This window comes from Bufo bufo, chromosome 4 (genome assembly GCF_905171765.1).
Source record: "Bufo bufo chromosome 4, aBufBuf1.1, whole genome shotgun sequence".
Lineage (NCBI taxonomy): Eukaryota > Metazoa > Chordata > Amphibia > Anura > Bufonidae > Bufo > Bufo bufo.
This window is the reverse complement of record NC_053392.1, coordinates 338,430,143-338,448,872: the sequence shown is the minus strand read 5'-3', so window position 1 is coordinate 338,448,872 and position 18,730 is coordinate 338,430,143. Positions and strand designations below refer to the sequence as shown.

At 43.1% G+C, this 18,730-nt stretch overlaps 1 protein-coding gene across 1 annotated transcript in view; it reads left to right on the top strand.

Annotated features, from left to right (window-relative positions):
• SLC22A16 (solute carrier family 22 member 16) overlaps positions 1–15,445 on the top strand; it is a 64,903-nt gene extending 49,458 nt beyond the window's left edge. The window contains exons 4-8 of the mRNA XM_040428877.1: positions 267–804; positions 1,662–1,789; positions 7,795–7,904; positions 7,995–8,094; positions 15,003–15,445. Coding sequence (XP_040284811.1) covers positions 267–804; positions 1,662–1,789; positions 7,795–7,904; positions 7,995–8,094; positions 15,003–15,221 — 1,095 coding nt within the window. The 3' untranslated portion in view covers positions 15,222–15,445. The remainder of the gene's footprint in view (positions 1–266; positions 805–1,661; positions 1,790–7,794; positions 7,905–7,994; positions 8,095–15,002) is intronic.
• The last annotated feature ends 3,285 nt before the right edge of the window (positions 15,446–18,730 follow it).

Here is an 18,730-nt window from a genome sequence, read left to right as displayed (position 1 = left end):
GGCAGAGGCAGCAAGCAACTTTGCCTATTTGGTGCCATATAAAAAATGTAATGATGGAGTATGCCATAATTTGAAATTGAAGCATATAGAGTACAGTATAGTCCCATAAATGTCATGTAACTTGGAAACTGCGTAGAGTTGCAATATACTCATAAGTCCTTAATCTAAAAAATAACTTTCTTTGGTATGTGCAGGCACTTAACATTTTTTTATGTGCAGTGTAAGGACTGGTTGTACAGTAATGATCGCGTTCTCTATCTTTTCAGGTGTCGAGTGGCTACCTAGTTGTGGTGTTTGTTTATGTGACAGAATATGTAGGAAGTAAATTTCGCACTTGGGCCTCAATACACATTCATACTTTCTTTGCTGTTGGAGTTATGATCGTGGCTCTAGTTGGTTATTTGGTGCGTACTTGGTGGATATATCAATTAATACTGTCTGTCATCACCCTACCATTCGTAATGTGCTGCTGGATGCTACCTGAAACTCCATTCTGGCTGCAGTCCCAACGAAAATGCAAAGAGGTAGAAAGGGTCATTGCAACAATGGAAAAGTGGAACAAAGTGAGCACTCAATTCAAGTTATCAGAATTATGCCCGGTGGAGGAGGGCAGGGAGCCTAGTGGAACTGATGCCCAGCCTGCCAAAAAACACAACTTATTTGATCTATTTCACAACTGGACGTTTGCCAGAAGGACCGTATCTGTGTGGCTTATTTGGTTTACTGGAAGCTTTGGATATTATGTATTTGCTTTAAACTCTGTCAACTTGGGAGGAAATGAATATTTCAACTTATTTCTTGCAGGTATTAATATTGTCAGTATAATCAAGTGTACAAGCACACAAATTATACAGTGCTGTATATTGCATAAACACTATATGAATTTTTAATTTATGCAACCCTGTTCAAGGAGTTTTCCATATATTGCAGCCACAGTGGTATTTGCATGTTATAGAAAAGATGGGTTTCCCAAATCTCCATACTCCATACACATTAAATATGTTTTTAGAGCTATCACTATATAGCTTGACCTCTCTATGTTCTAGGATTCTAGGCCTGAGCAGGCTCAAACTGGTGGGTAAATGCCCGAATGGGCCCTAGAGCAAGGTCCCTAGTCCCCCACCCCCTGCACAAGTGGCACATGATTCAGTAGACAGCGCTACATATGGATAGGCAGCATACAACACCTCAACTGGCCTAAGTTCATATAAAAAGTGAAAAGATTATTTAGCAAACAACCCAGATTATTATTATAGATACATCGGGGGGCTGAGATGACTTCTTTGTATAGAGGAAGGCTAGCCAGCATCCTCTTTCCCCAGGGACCTGCCTTCTCTAAGTTGGTGCAGGGACCCCCCATAATCAATCATCCTGTAGTGTCTTTTCTTCACTATGTGAGTAGGTAATATTTGCATGTAGCTGTACAGTAGGTCTCCAAAATGAATGTCTCTGGAGGGCCCTTGGCACCCCAGTCCGACAGTGGGACTGAGCAACATTCTAAAATAATAGCATAGCTTTTACCTACTAATAAATCTTAGTACATGTCAAAGAGAGAACAATATGGCACTTTTTTTTACAAGCATCCTAATTCCTTATATGTTATTATCTAGGCATATTCAACTAAAAATGAAATAATTACTGAAAATTATTTTATACTGTAGGTGCTGTGGAGATTCCATCATATATCGTCTGCTGTTTCTGTATGGACAAACTTGGAAGAAGGAATACACTGGCTCCGTTCCTTTTACTCAGTACTGTCATCTGTATTGTAATTATGGTCATTCCAGAGGTATCCGTGCTATTCCTTTCCCTCCAAGTAAAAGATACTGTTGTATTATTTTGCCACTATTGGAAGGTATTTCTTATTTATATGTTAAACTACCACTTATTACATGGTATAATTTACCTTCATGACCACCTGTGTCCCTCAGGGTCGCTCCTCAGCACCACCTGTATATACTCTTTGCCGTCTTGACCCAGGTCCCCAGAACATAGATTATGTAGGGGGGGGAAAAGCCAATTCACTAGACTAGCAAACAGGTAATATTTCTGCCATCACATGGTCTTTCTCAAGCATCTGTATTGCCCTTGTAATTTTCTGATAAAACAACTGGTTATACTTTCACCACAATGTAACCTGTGTAGCAGTACCTGTGCACAGATTTTGAGGCTAGGCATAATGGTCGAAAGGCTATAATGAGGATGAGCAGTCCTATTTGTTTGGTATGTATTGTATACGGCATGTTTAGGCAGTTGAATACTGTTAGTGACGTATAAATGCAAGGAAGATAGAGGTAATGCTTGTGCTGCACTGTACCAGATGGGTGGAGATGAGGGCAGATGGGTTGAGATGCACGGAGCAATCCAATTTTTTTTTGTAGGACTTAAAGGATGTAGACACCTTTGGTGGCAATTTTTTATCATTACATTCAACTCTTTTTGGGCTAAACATTTATTTTTTTATTGTTCTTTATTAAAGGAGTATTCCCATCTCTGACAATGGGGGCATATCATCTCTGGGACCAGCACCTATCTCGTAAACTAAGCTGGCAAAGTGAAGTAGGGCGCACCACGCATGCACGGCCACCCTTGATTCATTTCTATGGGGTTGCCGAAAGCACTGACTTAATAGGACATGTTCTATTTTTTTGCGGAAAAGGAAATACGGACATACGGAAATGGTTCTGTATATGGTCTGCAATTTAAAAACGGAACGGACACAGAAAGAAAATACGTTTGTGTACATGAGCCCTAAAGTTGTACAAACCGGATTCCAAAAAAGTTGGGACACTAAACAAATTGTGAATAAAAACTGAATGCAATGATGTGGAGATGGCAAATGTCAATATTTTATTTGTAATAGAACGTAGATGACAGATCAAACGTTTAATCCGAGTAAATGTATCATTTTAAAGGAAAAATACGTTGATTCCAATTTTCAGGGTGTCAACAAATCCCAAAAAAGTTGGGACAAGTAGCAATAAGAGGCTGGAAAAATAAATTTGAGCATAACGAAGAGCTGGAAGACCAATTAACACTAATTAGGTCAATTGGCAACATGATTGGGTATAAAAAGAGCTTCTCAGAGTGGCAGTGTCTCTCAGAAGCCAAGATGGGTAGAGGATCACCAATTCCCACAATGTTGCGCAGAAAGATAGTGGAGCAATATCAGAAAGGTGTTACCCAGCGAAAAATTGCAAAGACTTTGCATCTATCATCATCAACTGTGCATAACATCATCCGAAGATTCAGAGAATCTGGAACAATCTCTGTGCGTAAGGGTCAAGGCCGTAAAACCATACTGGATGCCCGTGATCTCCGGGCCCTTAAACGACACTCTACCACAAACAGGAATGCTACTGTAAAGGAAATCACAGAATGGGCTCAGGAATACTTCCAGAAACCATTGTCAGTGAACACAATCCACCGTGCCATCCACCGTTGCCAGCTGAAACTCTACGGTGCAAAGAAGAAGCCATTTCTAAGCAAGATCCACAAGCTCAGGCGTTTTCACTGGGCCAGGGATCATTTAAAATGGAGTGTGGCAAAATGGAAGACTGTTCTGTGATCAGACAAGTCACGATTCGAAGTTCTTTTTGGAAATCTGGGACGCCATGTCATCCGGACCAAAGAGGACAAGGACAACCCAAGTTGTTATCAACGCTCAGTTCAGAAGCCTGCATCTCTGATGGTATGGGGTTGCATGAGTGCGTGTGGCATGGGCAGCTTGCATGTCTGGAAAGGCACCATCAATGCAGAAAAATATATTCAGGTTCTAGAACAACATATGCTCCCATCCAGACGTCATCTCTTTCAGGGAAGACCCTGCATTTTTCAACAAGATAATGCCAGACCACATTCTGCATCAATCACAACATCATGGCTGCGTAGGAGAAGGATCCGGGTACTGAAATGGCCAGTCTGCAGTCCAGATCTTTCACCTATAGAGAACATTTGGCGCATCATAAATAGGAAGGTGCAACAAAGAAGGCCCAAGACGATTGAACAGTTAGAGGCCTGTATTAGACAAGAATGGGAGAGCATTCCTATTTCTAAACTTGAGAAACTGGTCTCCTCGGTCCCCAGACGTCTGTTGAGTGTTGAAAGAAGAAGGGGAGATGCCACACAGTGGTGAAAATGGCCTTGTCCCAACTTTTTGGGGATTTGTTGACACCATGAAATTCTGATTCAACATATTTTTCCCTTAAAATGGTACATTTTCTCAGTTTAAACTTTTGTTCTGTGATTTATGTTCTATTCAGAATAAAATATTAGAAGTTGGCACCTCCACATCATTGCATTCAGTTTTTATTCACGATTTGTATAGTGTCCCAACTTTTTTGGAATCCGGTTTGTATATAGTAACCATCTGTTACATATATAGTTGGTATCTGTTACACATACAACCAACAATAGGGTTTCATAGTACATGCCACAACTGCATAATATTGTTGGTGATAACACTCTTATTTCTGGGTAATCATATAGCTATTATGATAAAACTTCTCTTTCTATCCAAATAGTATAGATGGTATAATGAGACTTCTGTTTCTATCCAAATAGTCCACACTTGTCGTGCTTATAGATATATTGTTTTGTTTAATGTAAAAAAAATGATGATATGTTGCACTGGAACAATTCGTGTTTTATGTTGTATCCAGCATTCAACTATAACTCCATTAGGCTGTTCTTTCCATTCGCCTATATTGGTACTAGTTATTATTAGTAATATAGTTCTGGCAGTGATCAGTAATGCGTACTCACTGTTAATGGTTAATATTCACCGACAGTGGCGTCCCACGTGGTAATCTGCAGACTCACCTCTGCCTCCGCATCTCTATACTTGGTGCATATGATATTTCTCACAGCAGAGGTCTCACGGTCTCAGTAATTTACACGGTACTGTTGTTTGATCTTAGCGTCCCACGTGATCCAGCGCTCTGGTTTCAAACTGTCCAGAACCTCATAAGGTGAAGTTTGTAGTGTCTGTGGTGCGCTCCACACTACTTTAGCAAGGAGATGTTTTCTTCAATGCTTCCATACATTTCCGAAATGGCCACTGAAGGCTACATTTACACGTCCGCAACGTGTTTTGCGGATCCACGGAGCCGCGGATCCGCAAAACACGGAAAGCGGCAATGTGTGTTCCGCATTTTGCGGACCGCACATTGCCGGTACTAATAGAATATGCCTGTTCTTGTCCGCAATTGCGGACAAGAATAGGACATGTTCTATTTTTTTGCGGAACGGAAGTGCGCACCCGATGTGCTGCCCCATAGAAATTAATGGGTCCGCAATTCCGATCCGCAAACTGCGGAATGAAATTGCGGACGTGTGAATGGAGCCGAAGAAGGAGTTAGGTAAATTCCGAAACGCGTCTGGTGTTGGCAGGCATATTTACAGAATCCAGGACCCACTTATTAAAAATCTATGGAAGCATTGAAGAAAACATCTTCTTGCTAAAGTAGTGTGGAGCGCTCCAACACGGGCATTGTTGTTACACCTAGAGGCTCTGCTCTCTGCAACTGCCGATCCCCCTGCAATTTGATTGACGGGCCAGGCAGTGTAAATGTCATCACACCAGGCCCTGTCAATCAAAGTGGAGAGTTTCAGAAGTACAAATCTGCTCATAGTTGCTCTTTCAGCTAAATTCTTATCAAACTGCATCCCAAAGGTGAACTGGTTGAGGCTGATAGATACTTTATAGTAAAAATGCTTTACTGAACTAAACTTTAGGTTTCCTCGTCTCATTTACTTTTGATGAGAAAACTTTTTAAATTGGCTGTGTTATAGGCCCATGGAATGTCAAAAGTATCATTCATTGTGTTGTAGTAAAACAACTGTCCTTTATGCTAGCATTTTAGCATGTTAAAGCCTTGTTGCACCACTTTCCCCCAAAAAAAGCTTCCTCAAGGTTAGGGACACCTTTGCTCAGATTTTTTTTCCTTGGTCACTTGCTTTCTACATGTAAAATTAAGCAACTTTCTAAATAGTCCTAATTAAAAATTACCATTTTGCTTCCTCACGTAGCCTGCTGGGTCTGACATAGATCAGACAGCTTACTTCTCCTGGCTAGGTCATCTCTGTCTGCTCTTCCCCCTCCCTTCTCTCAGTGCTATGTATAGCATGGCAGCATGGATAGGAAAGTTGTTGTATACTGCAGATCAGAGAGGAAGGAAAGAAAGATCTCAGGGACGGAAGAATGCTTGTGCCAGGGCAGTGGAACTGCACTACTGAATCAGGGACACATGAAAGGCACACCACACTTCATCAATAACTGGTTTGAGAAGCATGAACAAGGTCCTTATTATACGTTCTGCACAACACTACGGCCCTGATTTATCATACCTTCACTTCAGAATTCTGGCATCAAAAAGTCACAAAATAGGGCTTTTGCGACTTTTTTGCACTCACAAAATGTATGTGATTGTGCAAAAATTTGCGACTTTTTACACTCACTTGCGCAAAATTTTGCGCCTTTTTGCATGTGTACACCAATCACTCCAGTTTTGTAATATGGATGGAAAAGTGGGCGTGGTGAGCTATGTTAATGAGTTTCACTCCAGATTTATCATTGAGACTTTTTAGAAAGCCGCAAATAAGTCGCAATCTCACTCCAGAAGCAGGGTGGAGTAGGAAAATTGGAGTAGCTTCTCTAGAGATAAGTGTTAGGCTGGGTTCACACGGGCGAGATTTCCGCGCGGGTGCAATGCGTGAGGTGAACGCATTGCACCCGCACTGAATCCGGACCCATTCATTTCTATGGGGCTGTGCACATGAGAGGTGATTTTCACGCATCACTTGTGCGTTGCGTGAAAATCGCAGCATGCTCTATTTTGTGCATTTTTAATGCAACGCAGGCCCCATAGAAGTGAATGGGGCTGCGTGAAAATTGCAAGTAAGTGCGGATGCGGTGCGATTTTCACGCATGGTTGCTAGGAGATGATCGGGATGGGGACACGATCATAATTATTTTCCTTTATGACATGGTTATAAGGGAAAATAATAGCATACTTAATACAGAATGCTTGGTAAAATAGGGCTGGAGGGGTTAAACAAATAAAATAAAAAATTAACTCGCCTTATCCATTTGTTTGCGCAGCCCGGCTTCTCTTCTGTCTTCTTCTTTGCTGTCCAGGAGGAAAAGGACCTGTGGTGACGTCACTGCGCTCATCACATGGTCCGTCACATGATCCATCACCATGGTAATGGATCATTTGATGGACCATGTGATGAGCGCAGTGACGTCACCACAGGTCCTTTTCCTCAAAGAAGAAGAAAGAAGAGAAGCCGGGCTGCGCGAACTAGTGGATTAAGGTGAGTTACATTTTTATAAAAAAAAAAAATTTTAACCCCTCCATCACTATTTTACTAAGCATTCTGTATGCAGAATGCTATTATTTTCCCTTATAACCATGTTATAAGGGAAAATAATAAAATCTACAGAACACCTAACCCAAACCTGAACTTCTGTGAAGAAGTCCGGGTTCAGGTCTGGGTACCAAACATGCCGTTTTTTCTCACGCGCGTGCAAAACGCATTAAAAAAGCTTTGCACTCGCGGGGAAAAATCGCGCATGTTCCTGCAATGCACCCACAACGCCCGTGTGAACCTAGCCTTAGGTTTAAGGACTAGGCAAATTTATCAAACAACATGCACCATTTGATAAATGTGGCACAAAGTACTCCAACACAGACTGAAGCAAAACTGACTTCAAATATTCTCCTAATAACAAATTCCCCCCTACATTTTTAGCACAAAGTTGTGAGGCTAACCCATTTGTTTGCATTACAGGACTACAATACAATAACCATTGTTATGAGCATGGCAGGGAAGTTTTCAGTAGGTACTGCATTTGGATTAATTTACCTATACACAGCTGAACTATACCCAACACTCATACGGTAAGATTTGATTTGAAGTGTTGACGTAACTTATAAAGTATAATTCTTATTTTCAGGTCCTAATATGAGTTTATTTTCTTGCAATTTTAGATCCTTGGCTGTTGGTAGTGGGAGCATGATATGCCGGGTTGGTAGTGTGGTTGCGCCATTCTGTGTTTACCTGACAGATGTATGGATATTCATGCCACAGGTACAGGCTCTTTGACTTCTATAACTCAGGTTACCCAAATATCATTTTAACTCTATAAATCACATTCAAATAACATTTGAAAATTTCATCTTTCTATTTTCTTTAACATAGTCCACAGTCTATATCAGGGATGGCCAACCTGCGGCTCTCCAGCTGTAGGCTGATAGCTGTAGACAGTCTGGGCATGCTGCTAGTTGTAGTTTTGCAACAGCTGGAGCAACAGCTGGAGAGCCGAGGGTTGGCCATCCCTGATCTACATCTTTATGGTGGTTTTGCATGCTCTATTAAAGTATACCTAAACTTACAAATAAAGGTCAACACCATGCTCCAGATTAGGTACAATAATAACATTTTACACTAATAATGATCATTTACAATGTGAGCATGTGTTCTATTTCACTTGACTCCGTATACAAGGTTGTTAGATAAGATTCTGAACTGTATTGCAGATTGCAATGTATTATTTATTCTCTTCTGTATTAATTCCATTTGAAAAATTAATACAAAAATTCAATGTCTCGCAAATCAACTTAATTGAAACTAGAGTTGTTGCGATGCGAGTCACAGGAGCCAACTACCTAAAAAATAACTTTTAATTTCACGTTTAAAATATTACACAATCCCTCACCTGGGGACTAATAAACATACAACACTCACAAACAGATACTGGAGGCCAGATAAAGGTGACAGACAGAGTGGCTAGTGTTGATGGTATACCCACAGGACAAACCATCCGGGTCTCTAGTGTATCCCTACGGTGTCCCTGGACTTAACTCAGCCCGGAGATGCACCCTGATGGTGGGAACACTCCATCCCCGTGCCTAGTCTGTCTGTCCTTAAAAGGCCCTTGTAGCAAAAAGACCCATATGGATGTCCGGGTCATGCATCAACGATTGTTTAAGAATAAACGAGCAGAAGTAACGGTTATTCCACAGCGGTCAAGATAACGATATTTCTCACAGCATGTAGATATCTAGATCATGCATCAACATTAGTTGAAAAAGACAATTGGGGATAACGGTTATTCCAAGGCAGGAGCAACGGCTATACAGCAGTCAGTGGATAAGAAAATCACACCAGGGCTAATGGTTGCGGCAAAATGGTCAATTGCCAACCCTGTTGGACCATGCCGAGAAACAAGGTGCAGACAATTTATCAAGATGGATAGCACTTTAACAACAATATGGAGTATTATACTCTGTTTGAAGTTTCCTATAAATGTCCGGATCATACATTAACATTAATGGAGAAAGACATGTAGGAACAATGGTTATTCCACAGCAGTCAATTCAAAATCTCAAAGATGATAGTCATAGTGGTGTAATTCGATTATCAACCATGTCAGAACATGCTGAATGTGCAACAGAATGATAAAGCAGTTTATCCCATTGGGTAGCTCTCTACCAACAACATAAGTTGCTACACTCAGTCCAGAATCTCATAACATGGAGTATTACACTCAGTACAAAGTCTCAACGCGTTTCCCCTTCATTCAAAGGTTCATCAGGAGACTATATCAGAAGGTATGGAGAAGATAAGTTGCTGCTATAATAAAGCGGCTACATGGCCCTTTTCAAAAAGATGAAAGAAAGGAACCAAAATAGCTGGAGCACCCCGAGGCAGTGTTCCACTTTAGTAGACCAAAACAATAGTACAGGAGGGGACAGAGTAATAACGATAAAACTCATATATATGTTGTACTTATCCCATCCTGAGATCTCTCCATATAGTGGTCCGCAGTCAGGGGTACTCCAGGGGGCTGAAAAATAATGCTCCAATTTGCAGATTCACACACTGACTACTTATACCCTGCAGGTGAGGGCGGTCCCCCCACGGTCCAGCACCAATCACCTCATCCCCATTACCCCATGTGACACAGACATCCAGGTAAATTGGGCAGGATCAGGTAGTAACACTCTATCGATTGTAGTGTATTGATAAGAACCCCAGTCCTTAGATTTAACCCAATACCGGTATCTGGATCATGCTCACCAGATTGCTTTTCCCAGGTCTGTATGTCTCTGATCGCTGCTGGAACGCACGCCAGAATAACCAATATGGCCGTGCGTTCCACCTCCGGCACCCAATCAGAGGCCGCCTGCATCATCAGTATGCAGCAGGCTCCGGCTCATGCGTTCCACAACGATTCAAAAAGGGGCGTGGTTATGCGTTCCACCATCTACATCCAATCACACGCCGCCTGCATCATCGACAATCAGCGGGCTCAAGCTCATGCGTTCCACAGCGGCAAGAAAGGGGCGTGGTTATGCGTTCCACCGTCCGATCCTCTCCACCACTGCCCCAAATCGGCGGTGTTGTATTAATTCCTTTTAGGTGGATCAGGAAGTGGGTACAGGAAGACAGAGACAGCCCACTATGGGGAGGTGGGGGACTCAAATGGAGACAATAGGGAAAACATTGGGATATAGCCAGATAACAGGTAGAGGTTGGATTGACAGGTGTATAGACACCGGTGGATTTTTTGGAATCAATGTACAACTAAATACGTCAGGTGTGAACCCACATACAATTCGCAAATGAAATATAGTTTATCAAATGTATATTTAATAAATAAATACAATACTTATAAATGATAGAGGGGCCTTACTGATGTAAAAAAGACCTACACTCGGAATGACACTTCACGTGTCGATAAGCTTTTGGTCATTTATCAGATGAGGATGAAGTGGCGGGTAAATCAGAGACAGGAATACCAGGAACCTAGACTCACAAAAAACAAGTGAATGTGAGCTGTTCATTCAAACCTGCTGGAGATTGCGACTGGAACCGGAAGATCCACCCAGACTCCTTCTGGAGGATCCTGCGGTCCCAGTCGCCCCTCCTGGGTGAGGGTCTGACCAATTCCAATCCGGAAAAACAAAGTAGTCTCGAATCTCCGTGATGTGCTTCCCACATATGATTCGCAAGTGGGGTGTCTTTTTTGTTTTTTATATCATTCAGATGTTCCAGTATGCGCTTTCGAAATTCTCTGAAAGTTTTGCCCACATAGTCCTTAGGGCATGCACATTGAGCTAGGTAGACCACCCCCTCGCTACGACAGTTAATAAAGTCGCAAATGTCATATGTTTTGCCCGTGACTGAGCATACGTTCATCTTGGTGTTGTTAATATTTTTGCACGCCAGACAGGATCCACAGCGGAAGGTACCTAATGGTTTCCGGTCCAGCCAGGTTCCCTTAGGGGCAGGCCCCAAATAGTGACTATGCACCAGTCTATCACGGAGGCATCTGCCTCTCCTGAACGTGATGCTGGGACGGGAAGGAAGTTTATCTGATACGTCAGGGTCCATTAATAGAATGGGCCAGTACTTAGTGATGATATCCCTCACCTCTTGACTGATAGTATCGAACGTCGAGATAATTCTGATGATCTCGTCACTCCCCCTTGACTGTCTTGGTATCAAGAGGGTATTACGCTCACAAAGAGATGCGTTTTGGAAGGCCGTCCCAAGAATGTGTTGGGGGTAGCCCCTAGTGGAAAATCTCTTTTGTAATTTTTTAGACTCATGGTAAAAGCTCTCGCGATCAGAACAGTTCCTTCTCATCCGCAGATACTGTCCGCGGGGGATACCCTTCTTGAGACTCACTGGATGGTGACTGTCCCAATGTAAAAGGCTATTGGTGGCTGTGGATTTCCTGAACGTGGAGGTGACAAGACCGTCCCCGGTTTTGGTAACCCTCACATCAAGGAATGTCAACGATTCTGGGCTAAACTCAGATGTAAAAGATAATCCCACATCGTTGACATTAAGAGCCTTGATGAATAGATCGAATTCGTCCGAGCTGCCGTTCCAGATGATAAAAACATCGTCGATGTACCTGGTCCAGAAGACGATCTTGTCACCCCACCAAGATGGTGTATCAGGAAAGACCACTTGGTCCTCCCACCAGCCCAGGAGGAGATTTGCGTAAGTAGGGGCGCAAGGACTGCCCATCGCGGTCCCCCTGAGCTGGTGGAAGAACTGCCCATCAAAAAGGAAAAAATGATGTGTAAGCACAAACTCAAGAAGGGTTATCACAAAGGAATTGTGTACCCCATGGCTAACTGCCCTTGTTTTAAGGTACGCAGATGTAGCCATGAGGCCTTTCTCATGGGGAATCGAGCTATAAAGCGACTCCACATCCACACTACCAAGAGACCACGATGGATCGATGCTCAATGCCTCTATTTTACGCAGGAAATCCATCGTGTCTCTTGTGTGTTATTGAAGGGAAGACACAAAGCTTTTGAGTACACTATCTATGTATATACCACTGTTCTGAATAATAGAGTCAACCCCCGACACAATGGGGCGGCCTTTGAGGGGGGACGTTCCTTTATGAATTTTTGGTAACCCATAAAATGTAGCAGTCTGGGGTTTCGTAGGGAGTAAAAAACGGTATTCAGCATCACTAATCACCCGATTTGTTAAACCGTCCTGAAGAATAAGTGACAGATCTCTCAAGAAAGATTCCGTAGGATCAGAGGGCAATACCCGGTAACAGCTCTTATCATTCAACAGTTGTTTACACATTAGTTTATATTGCATGTGTCCCATCACTACCATATTGCCCCCTTTATCCGCCGGTTTGACTATAATTGAGGTATCCTTTTCAAGATTACGCAATGCTTCCATCTCCTCCCCAGACAGATTATGAAAATGGGGTTTCTTAGGGGGTAATCTATTGATTTCATCAGTCGTCATCTGTAAAAAAATTTCAATATGATCGTAGTTCATGGGAGGGGGCAGTCTCTTACTTTTAGGACGGAGATCTGTAAATGGACCAAGACCCGGTGTGCGTGAGCCCTCTTCCTGGAGATCACAGAGTGTTCTCAAATCTACAAAGTCACTCTCCTGCAAGCCCAGCTGTTCATAAGTCCTGCGGTCGTTGTTTTTCATAAACTTATGCCACTTGAGTTTCCTGGCGAATAGATGAACATCCTTGGTCCAAACAAAGGGGTCAAACCTCGTGGTAGGAACAAAGGAAAGCCCCCGCCGAAGTAACGATTCTTCTACTGCACTAAAGACTCGAGGGGAAAGATTTACAATCTGTAATTGGTCGTGGGTCCCCGGGTGCGCCCGGATTACGGACGATCCCGCAGCTGATACGGGCCACCCTTTCCTAAAAAACTGCCCTGTGTGGCTGGTGCCGGAATAGATGAAGAGGATGAGGAGGAGGGTCCAGATGGTGGGGGATACTCTCCTTCTCTCCCTCTCTGACCACTGGTTTTTGGCCATTTTTTATTCTTATTGGAATATCCTCGACCCCTTCCCCTCTGTCCCTGTCTTGTGTTATATCTCCCCCTATTACTGGGTATCTCACTGTCCGAGAACTCCTGTTCAGAAGACGAGATATCAGTTTCAGGTTGATTTTGCGGTTTCTCAAACTGATAGGCTCTATTTTCCCTGAATTCTCTCAGGTCCCTATTGAACTGTCTGTGCTTTCTCTCCTTAATCTGCCCTTGGAATCTCTCCACCGCCGTCTGTAGGGAGGACTCCCGTCGATTAAATTCAGGGTCAGTCTTAAAGGTCACAGCCAGTTCAATAGAGCCCCTGAGTTTATCAGATGATTTTTCAAAATATATACGTTCCTCGGACAGGAGTAAATTCATAAGTCTTAATGAGCTACTGGTTAATTCCTGTTCCCATTGGGACAGGAGACCCGGGGAGCGTATACGTTCGGCGGGGGTAATTCCAATGCGTAATCCCCGCGGTATGATTTTGTGTTCAAGGTAACTCTCAAGGGACTTGATTTCCCACCAGGATTTGATATTATTTTTGTACTCTTCGTAGAGATCAGTGAAAGTGAGCTTGCAGGTGAGTGAGTTCGAGATGCCTGGAAGTTCCTTATCTGAAAAGATATCCCTTGCTTCCTTAATGAGATCCTCAGTGAACAATGTTCCTGACAAAAAACTAGCCATGAGAACAATTAATCGAAAGCAAATTATATACGTAATGGGTAGTTGTACATAGAGAAGCGAGTCACAGGAGCCAACTACCTAAAAAATAACTTTTAATTTCACGTTTAAAATATTACACAATCCCTCACCTGGGGACTAATAAACATACAACACTCACAAACAGATACTGGAGGCCAGATAAAGGTGACAGACAGAGTGGCTAGTGTTGATGGTATACCCACAGGACAAACCATCCGGGTCTCTAGTGTATCCCTATGGTGTCCCTGGACTTAACTCAGCCCGGAGATGCACCCTGATGGTGGGAACACTCCGTCCCCGTGCCTAGTCTGTCTGTCCTTAAAAGGCCCTTGTAGCAAAAAGACCCATATGGATGTCCGGGTCATGCATCAACGATTGTTTAAGAATAAACGAGCAGAAGTAACGGTTATTCCACAGCGGTCAAGATAACGATATTTCTCACAGCATGTAGATATCTAGATCATGCATCAACATTAGTTGAAAAGGACAATTGGGGATAACGGTTATTCCAAGGCAGGAGCAACGGCTATACAGCAGTCAGTGGATAAGAAAATCACACTGCTGTGTATGGGAGTACAGATTCACTGAGACCGCACTGAGTATTGAACAGGTAGGAGCTTGCATAGTACATAGCTGCTTGTGCCTGTACCAGTGCTGCTTTCCTAAAGCTTGGCATTTAGCAGAGTGGGCACAGGCAGAGGAGCAATGTCCTATGGAACTCCTGCCCTGTACTCATTCCGCTAATAGCCTGCATACCACAGCACTGTACAGGAGTACAAATTCTAAAACGCAATAGGCACCTGAACTTCAGACGCGTATTTCGCTAAGAAAAGTAGAAAAAAATAATTTAAGCATACTACAAAAATGTATTTAATCTCATTTAGAGCAAGTTTTAATAAAGTTAATTTATAAGTTTAGGCACAACTTTAAGCAAAAAGTGAGTAACATATTTAATTTGTATTTTCTCAGGTACTTGTCGGGACCCTGACCTTAGTTACTGGTATTTTAACTCTTATGCTGCCAGAAACACTTGGAAAGCCACTTCTAAACACTATGGAAGAAGCTGCAGACACAGAGGAACAGGAAAAAATGAAAAAGAAGCCAATGGAAGCCAATGGTGTTGTAATGGAAAAACTAGAATCCTCTAATGCAGATAACTCCAGTGAATCTCTAATGCACAGATTATAAATACTCTCCCTATGTGATATACATTCTGATAAACCCAATAATCCACCTGCACATCAATGATATTTGTAGTCAATGAAATGTGTGCAGCTATGGTGGAACAGATTGGAACTTTTTATATGACAGATAAAATCAAAGGCACTAACATTAATTTCTGGAAAGAGGCACTCATGTGGTAGATGCAAAATCAGATCATAACTTAATGCAGAGATGCGCCATTTCAGATAGAAAAAGCCAAGAATAGCAATCATAGACAAAGTAGCAATCATGTATGAAACAGTATTGGGACACACATCTTCATTAGAGATGAGCGAATCGAAGTTGATGAAGTGGAATTCGATCCGAATTTCAGGAAAAATTTGATTCGCACCAAATACGAATTTCCTCTTGCCTCGTGATAACAATTTTTTTTCCTAAAATGGCTGCTGCACGTGTGAGGACATGGAGCAAGAAACTCTGGGAAGGCGGGATCACCCATAATTCCATGCATGCAGCCAATTAGCATCCAGCCAGCCCTGTGATGTCACAGCCCTATAAATAGCCTCAGCCATCTTGGATTCTGCCATTTTCCAGTGTACTTAGTGCAGGGAGAGACGTCAGCAGGCGCTAGGGACAGTGCTAGGAAAGACTTCATTTTGCTGAAAAAATGATTTGCAGGAAAAGTGCAGGAAAAGATTATTCAAGGTGTAGGGAAAGGATAGGGAGGAATCATTCCACAGCATTTATGTAGAACAGGGTTCAGTAGGGGAGGTTACAGCTTGGGTATTAGGAACAATCCTATTACACCTTGCTGCACTGACTGGGGATCTAAATTGCCATTATACAGCTCTGTAATTCCAGCAAACAATTCTTGTTATTGGGGTGCAAATGCTGTTTGATACAGCCATTAACAGGGTTTAGTGGGGGGAAAAAAAGGCTTATTAGCCATTGTGTGGTGAAGTACGAAAATTACAGCCCAAAAAACAAATAAGAGGAAAAAAGAAAAATATATTTTCCGTTCAGTGGTGTAGTTATATGTTCTAAAGCCCTTTTTGTCATGTATTAGTGGCAAAAGAAAAATATATTTGCCATTCAGCGATGCAGTTATATGTTCTAAAGCATTTTGTGGAGTGTATAAGTGGAAAAAATAAATATATATTTGCCGTTCAGCGGTGCAGTTATATGTTCTAAAGCCTTTCGTGGGGTGTATAAGTGGAAAAAAGAAAAATATATTTGTCGCTCAGCGGTGCAGTTATATGTTCTAAAGCCCTTTTTGTCATGTATTAGTGGCAAAATAAAAATATATTTGCTGTTTAGCAGTGCAGTTATATGTTCTAAAGCCTTTTGTGGAGTGTATAAGTGGAAAAAAGAAAAATATATTTCATGTTCAGCGGTGCAGTTATATGTTCTAAAGCCTTTTGTGTCGTGTATACGTGGAAAAAAATAAGGGCCTATTTGCTATTCAGCAGTGCAGTTATATGTTCTACAACCTTTTGTGGAGTGTATAAGTGGAAAAAAGAAAAATATATTTGTCATTCAGCAGTGCAGTTATATGTTCTAAAGCGCTTTGTCATTTGTGTCGTGTATAAGTGGAAAAAAATAAGGGCCAATTTGCCGCTCAGCGGTGCAGTTATATGTTCTAAAGCCCTTTTGTGGAGTGTACAAATGGAAAAAAATAGGGGCCTATTTGCCGTTCAGCGGTGCAGTTATATAATTTTCCACTTATACACTCCACAAAAGGCTGTAGAACATATAACTGCACCGCTGAACGGCAAATATATTTTTAGTTTTTCCTCTTATACACTCCACAAAAGGCTTTAGAACATATAACTGCACCGCTTAACGGCAAATATATATATTTTTTTCCACTTACTGTATACACTCCACAAAAGGGCTTTAGAACATATAACTGCACCGCTGAATGGCAAATAGGCCCTTATTTGTTTCCACTTATACACGACACAAAAGGCTTTAGAACATATAACTGAACCGCTGAACGGCAAATATATTTTTCTATTGCCACTAATACATGACAAAAAGGGCTTTAGAACATATAACTTATATACATATAACTTATAACAGTATGTTACACAGAGAAGTGCCAGGCCCTGCACAGGGGAGTGGCAGAGGCCTAATTGTTTCTGGTGCAAGCACAGGTCGCATCAGAGTAAGGGGGCGTGGCAGCAGGAGTCACAGCGAGAGGCCTGACCTCCGGTGTCATCTAACGGTTGTGTCTTGACCGGCAACCCAGCTGTTCTTGAATGGTTGACTCGGTCATCCACTTCGTCCCAAGTGACATCAGACACCCCCAGCAAAGATTCGGTGGGTTCGTCAGACACAACCCTTAGTTGGCATGGCCCAGGAGCAGGCCCTGTGCCCTCACCTGTCCTCAACCTGCCTCGGTCCTTTTCTGTTCCCTCAGCCAGACAAGTATTATATGCTGTGGGCTCAGCCCCACTATACAGCGAGGACGAGCTACTAAAGAACAGTCAGCAGCTACTGGCCAGCCAAGATGTGGAGGAGACATTCACCGCTTCCTCTGCTAGGCGGGCAAGTAGTGATAAGGAGAGTGGCGTGGGAGCTGGTGTTGCGAGCGGTGAGGCTTCTGAAACAGAGACTGTTGAGGAGGACATCAGAGACCTGCAGACAGTACTTGATGATGATGATGATGATGTTGTAGCTGATCGCACTTGGGAGCTGGGTGAATTAGGAGCTTCATCATCATCGAGAGAAGAGGGTGGCAGCTTGCCCGTGAGGAAGCAGCAGAGCCAGCAAGTCGCTAGCATGACCGGGAGTCAGCAGGGTGGCAGTAGTGGGAGGTCGGTAGCCAAATGTGCCCGGGGTAGACCACCAGCTTCGCAGGAGCCTACCTGCCCGGAAAGTAGTGGTGCACGGGTTCACGGAAGCAGCGACGGTAGCAGTCAGTCATTGCGGAGTGTTGGGGGTAAAATCACCTACTCAGCGGTGTAGCAGTTTTTTGTTAAGCCGCCGGAGGAGGAGAACATGGCCATATGTAGAATCTGTGGGCAGAAGGTGAAGCATGGCCAGGGTGCCAATGTTGGCACCATGGCCCTGCATCAACATATGCAGCATCACCATGAAGTGGCCTGGGAGAACCGTGGCTCCGATGTGGTGGTCCAGCCTGCCGCAGCAACCGCTGCATTACCCAGTGCCACGCATCCGGTTTCAGGCAGTCTAGGCTCCACCACCTCAGCCGAAGGGAGCTGTCTGTTCTTCCCATCATCTGCTGGTCCTGATGCTCCTGCTACTCCTTCTCCTCGTCAGTCATTCCGTCCGCAATCGATCACCGAAGTGATTGCCAAGAGACAACAGTATGCGTGAACTCCTGTCCAAGTTGCTGGTGCTGCAGTCCCTTCCTTTCCAAGTGGTGGACTCTGCACCTTTCAGAGAACTAATGGCTTGTGCCAAGCTGAGGTGGAGAGTCCCAAGCCGTCATTTCTTTGCCAAAAAGGCAGTACCAGCCCTGCACACACATGTAGAACAGAAGGTGGGCCATTACTTGGTGTCTGCCA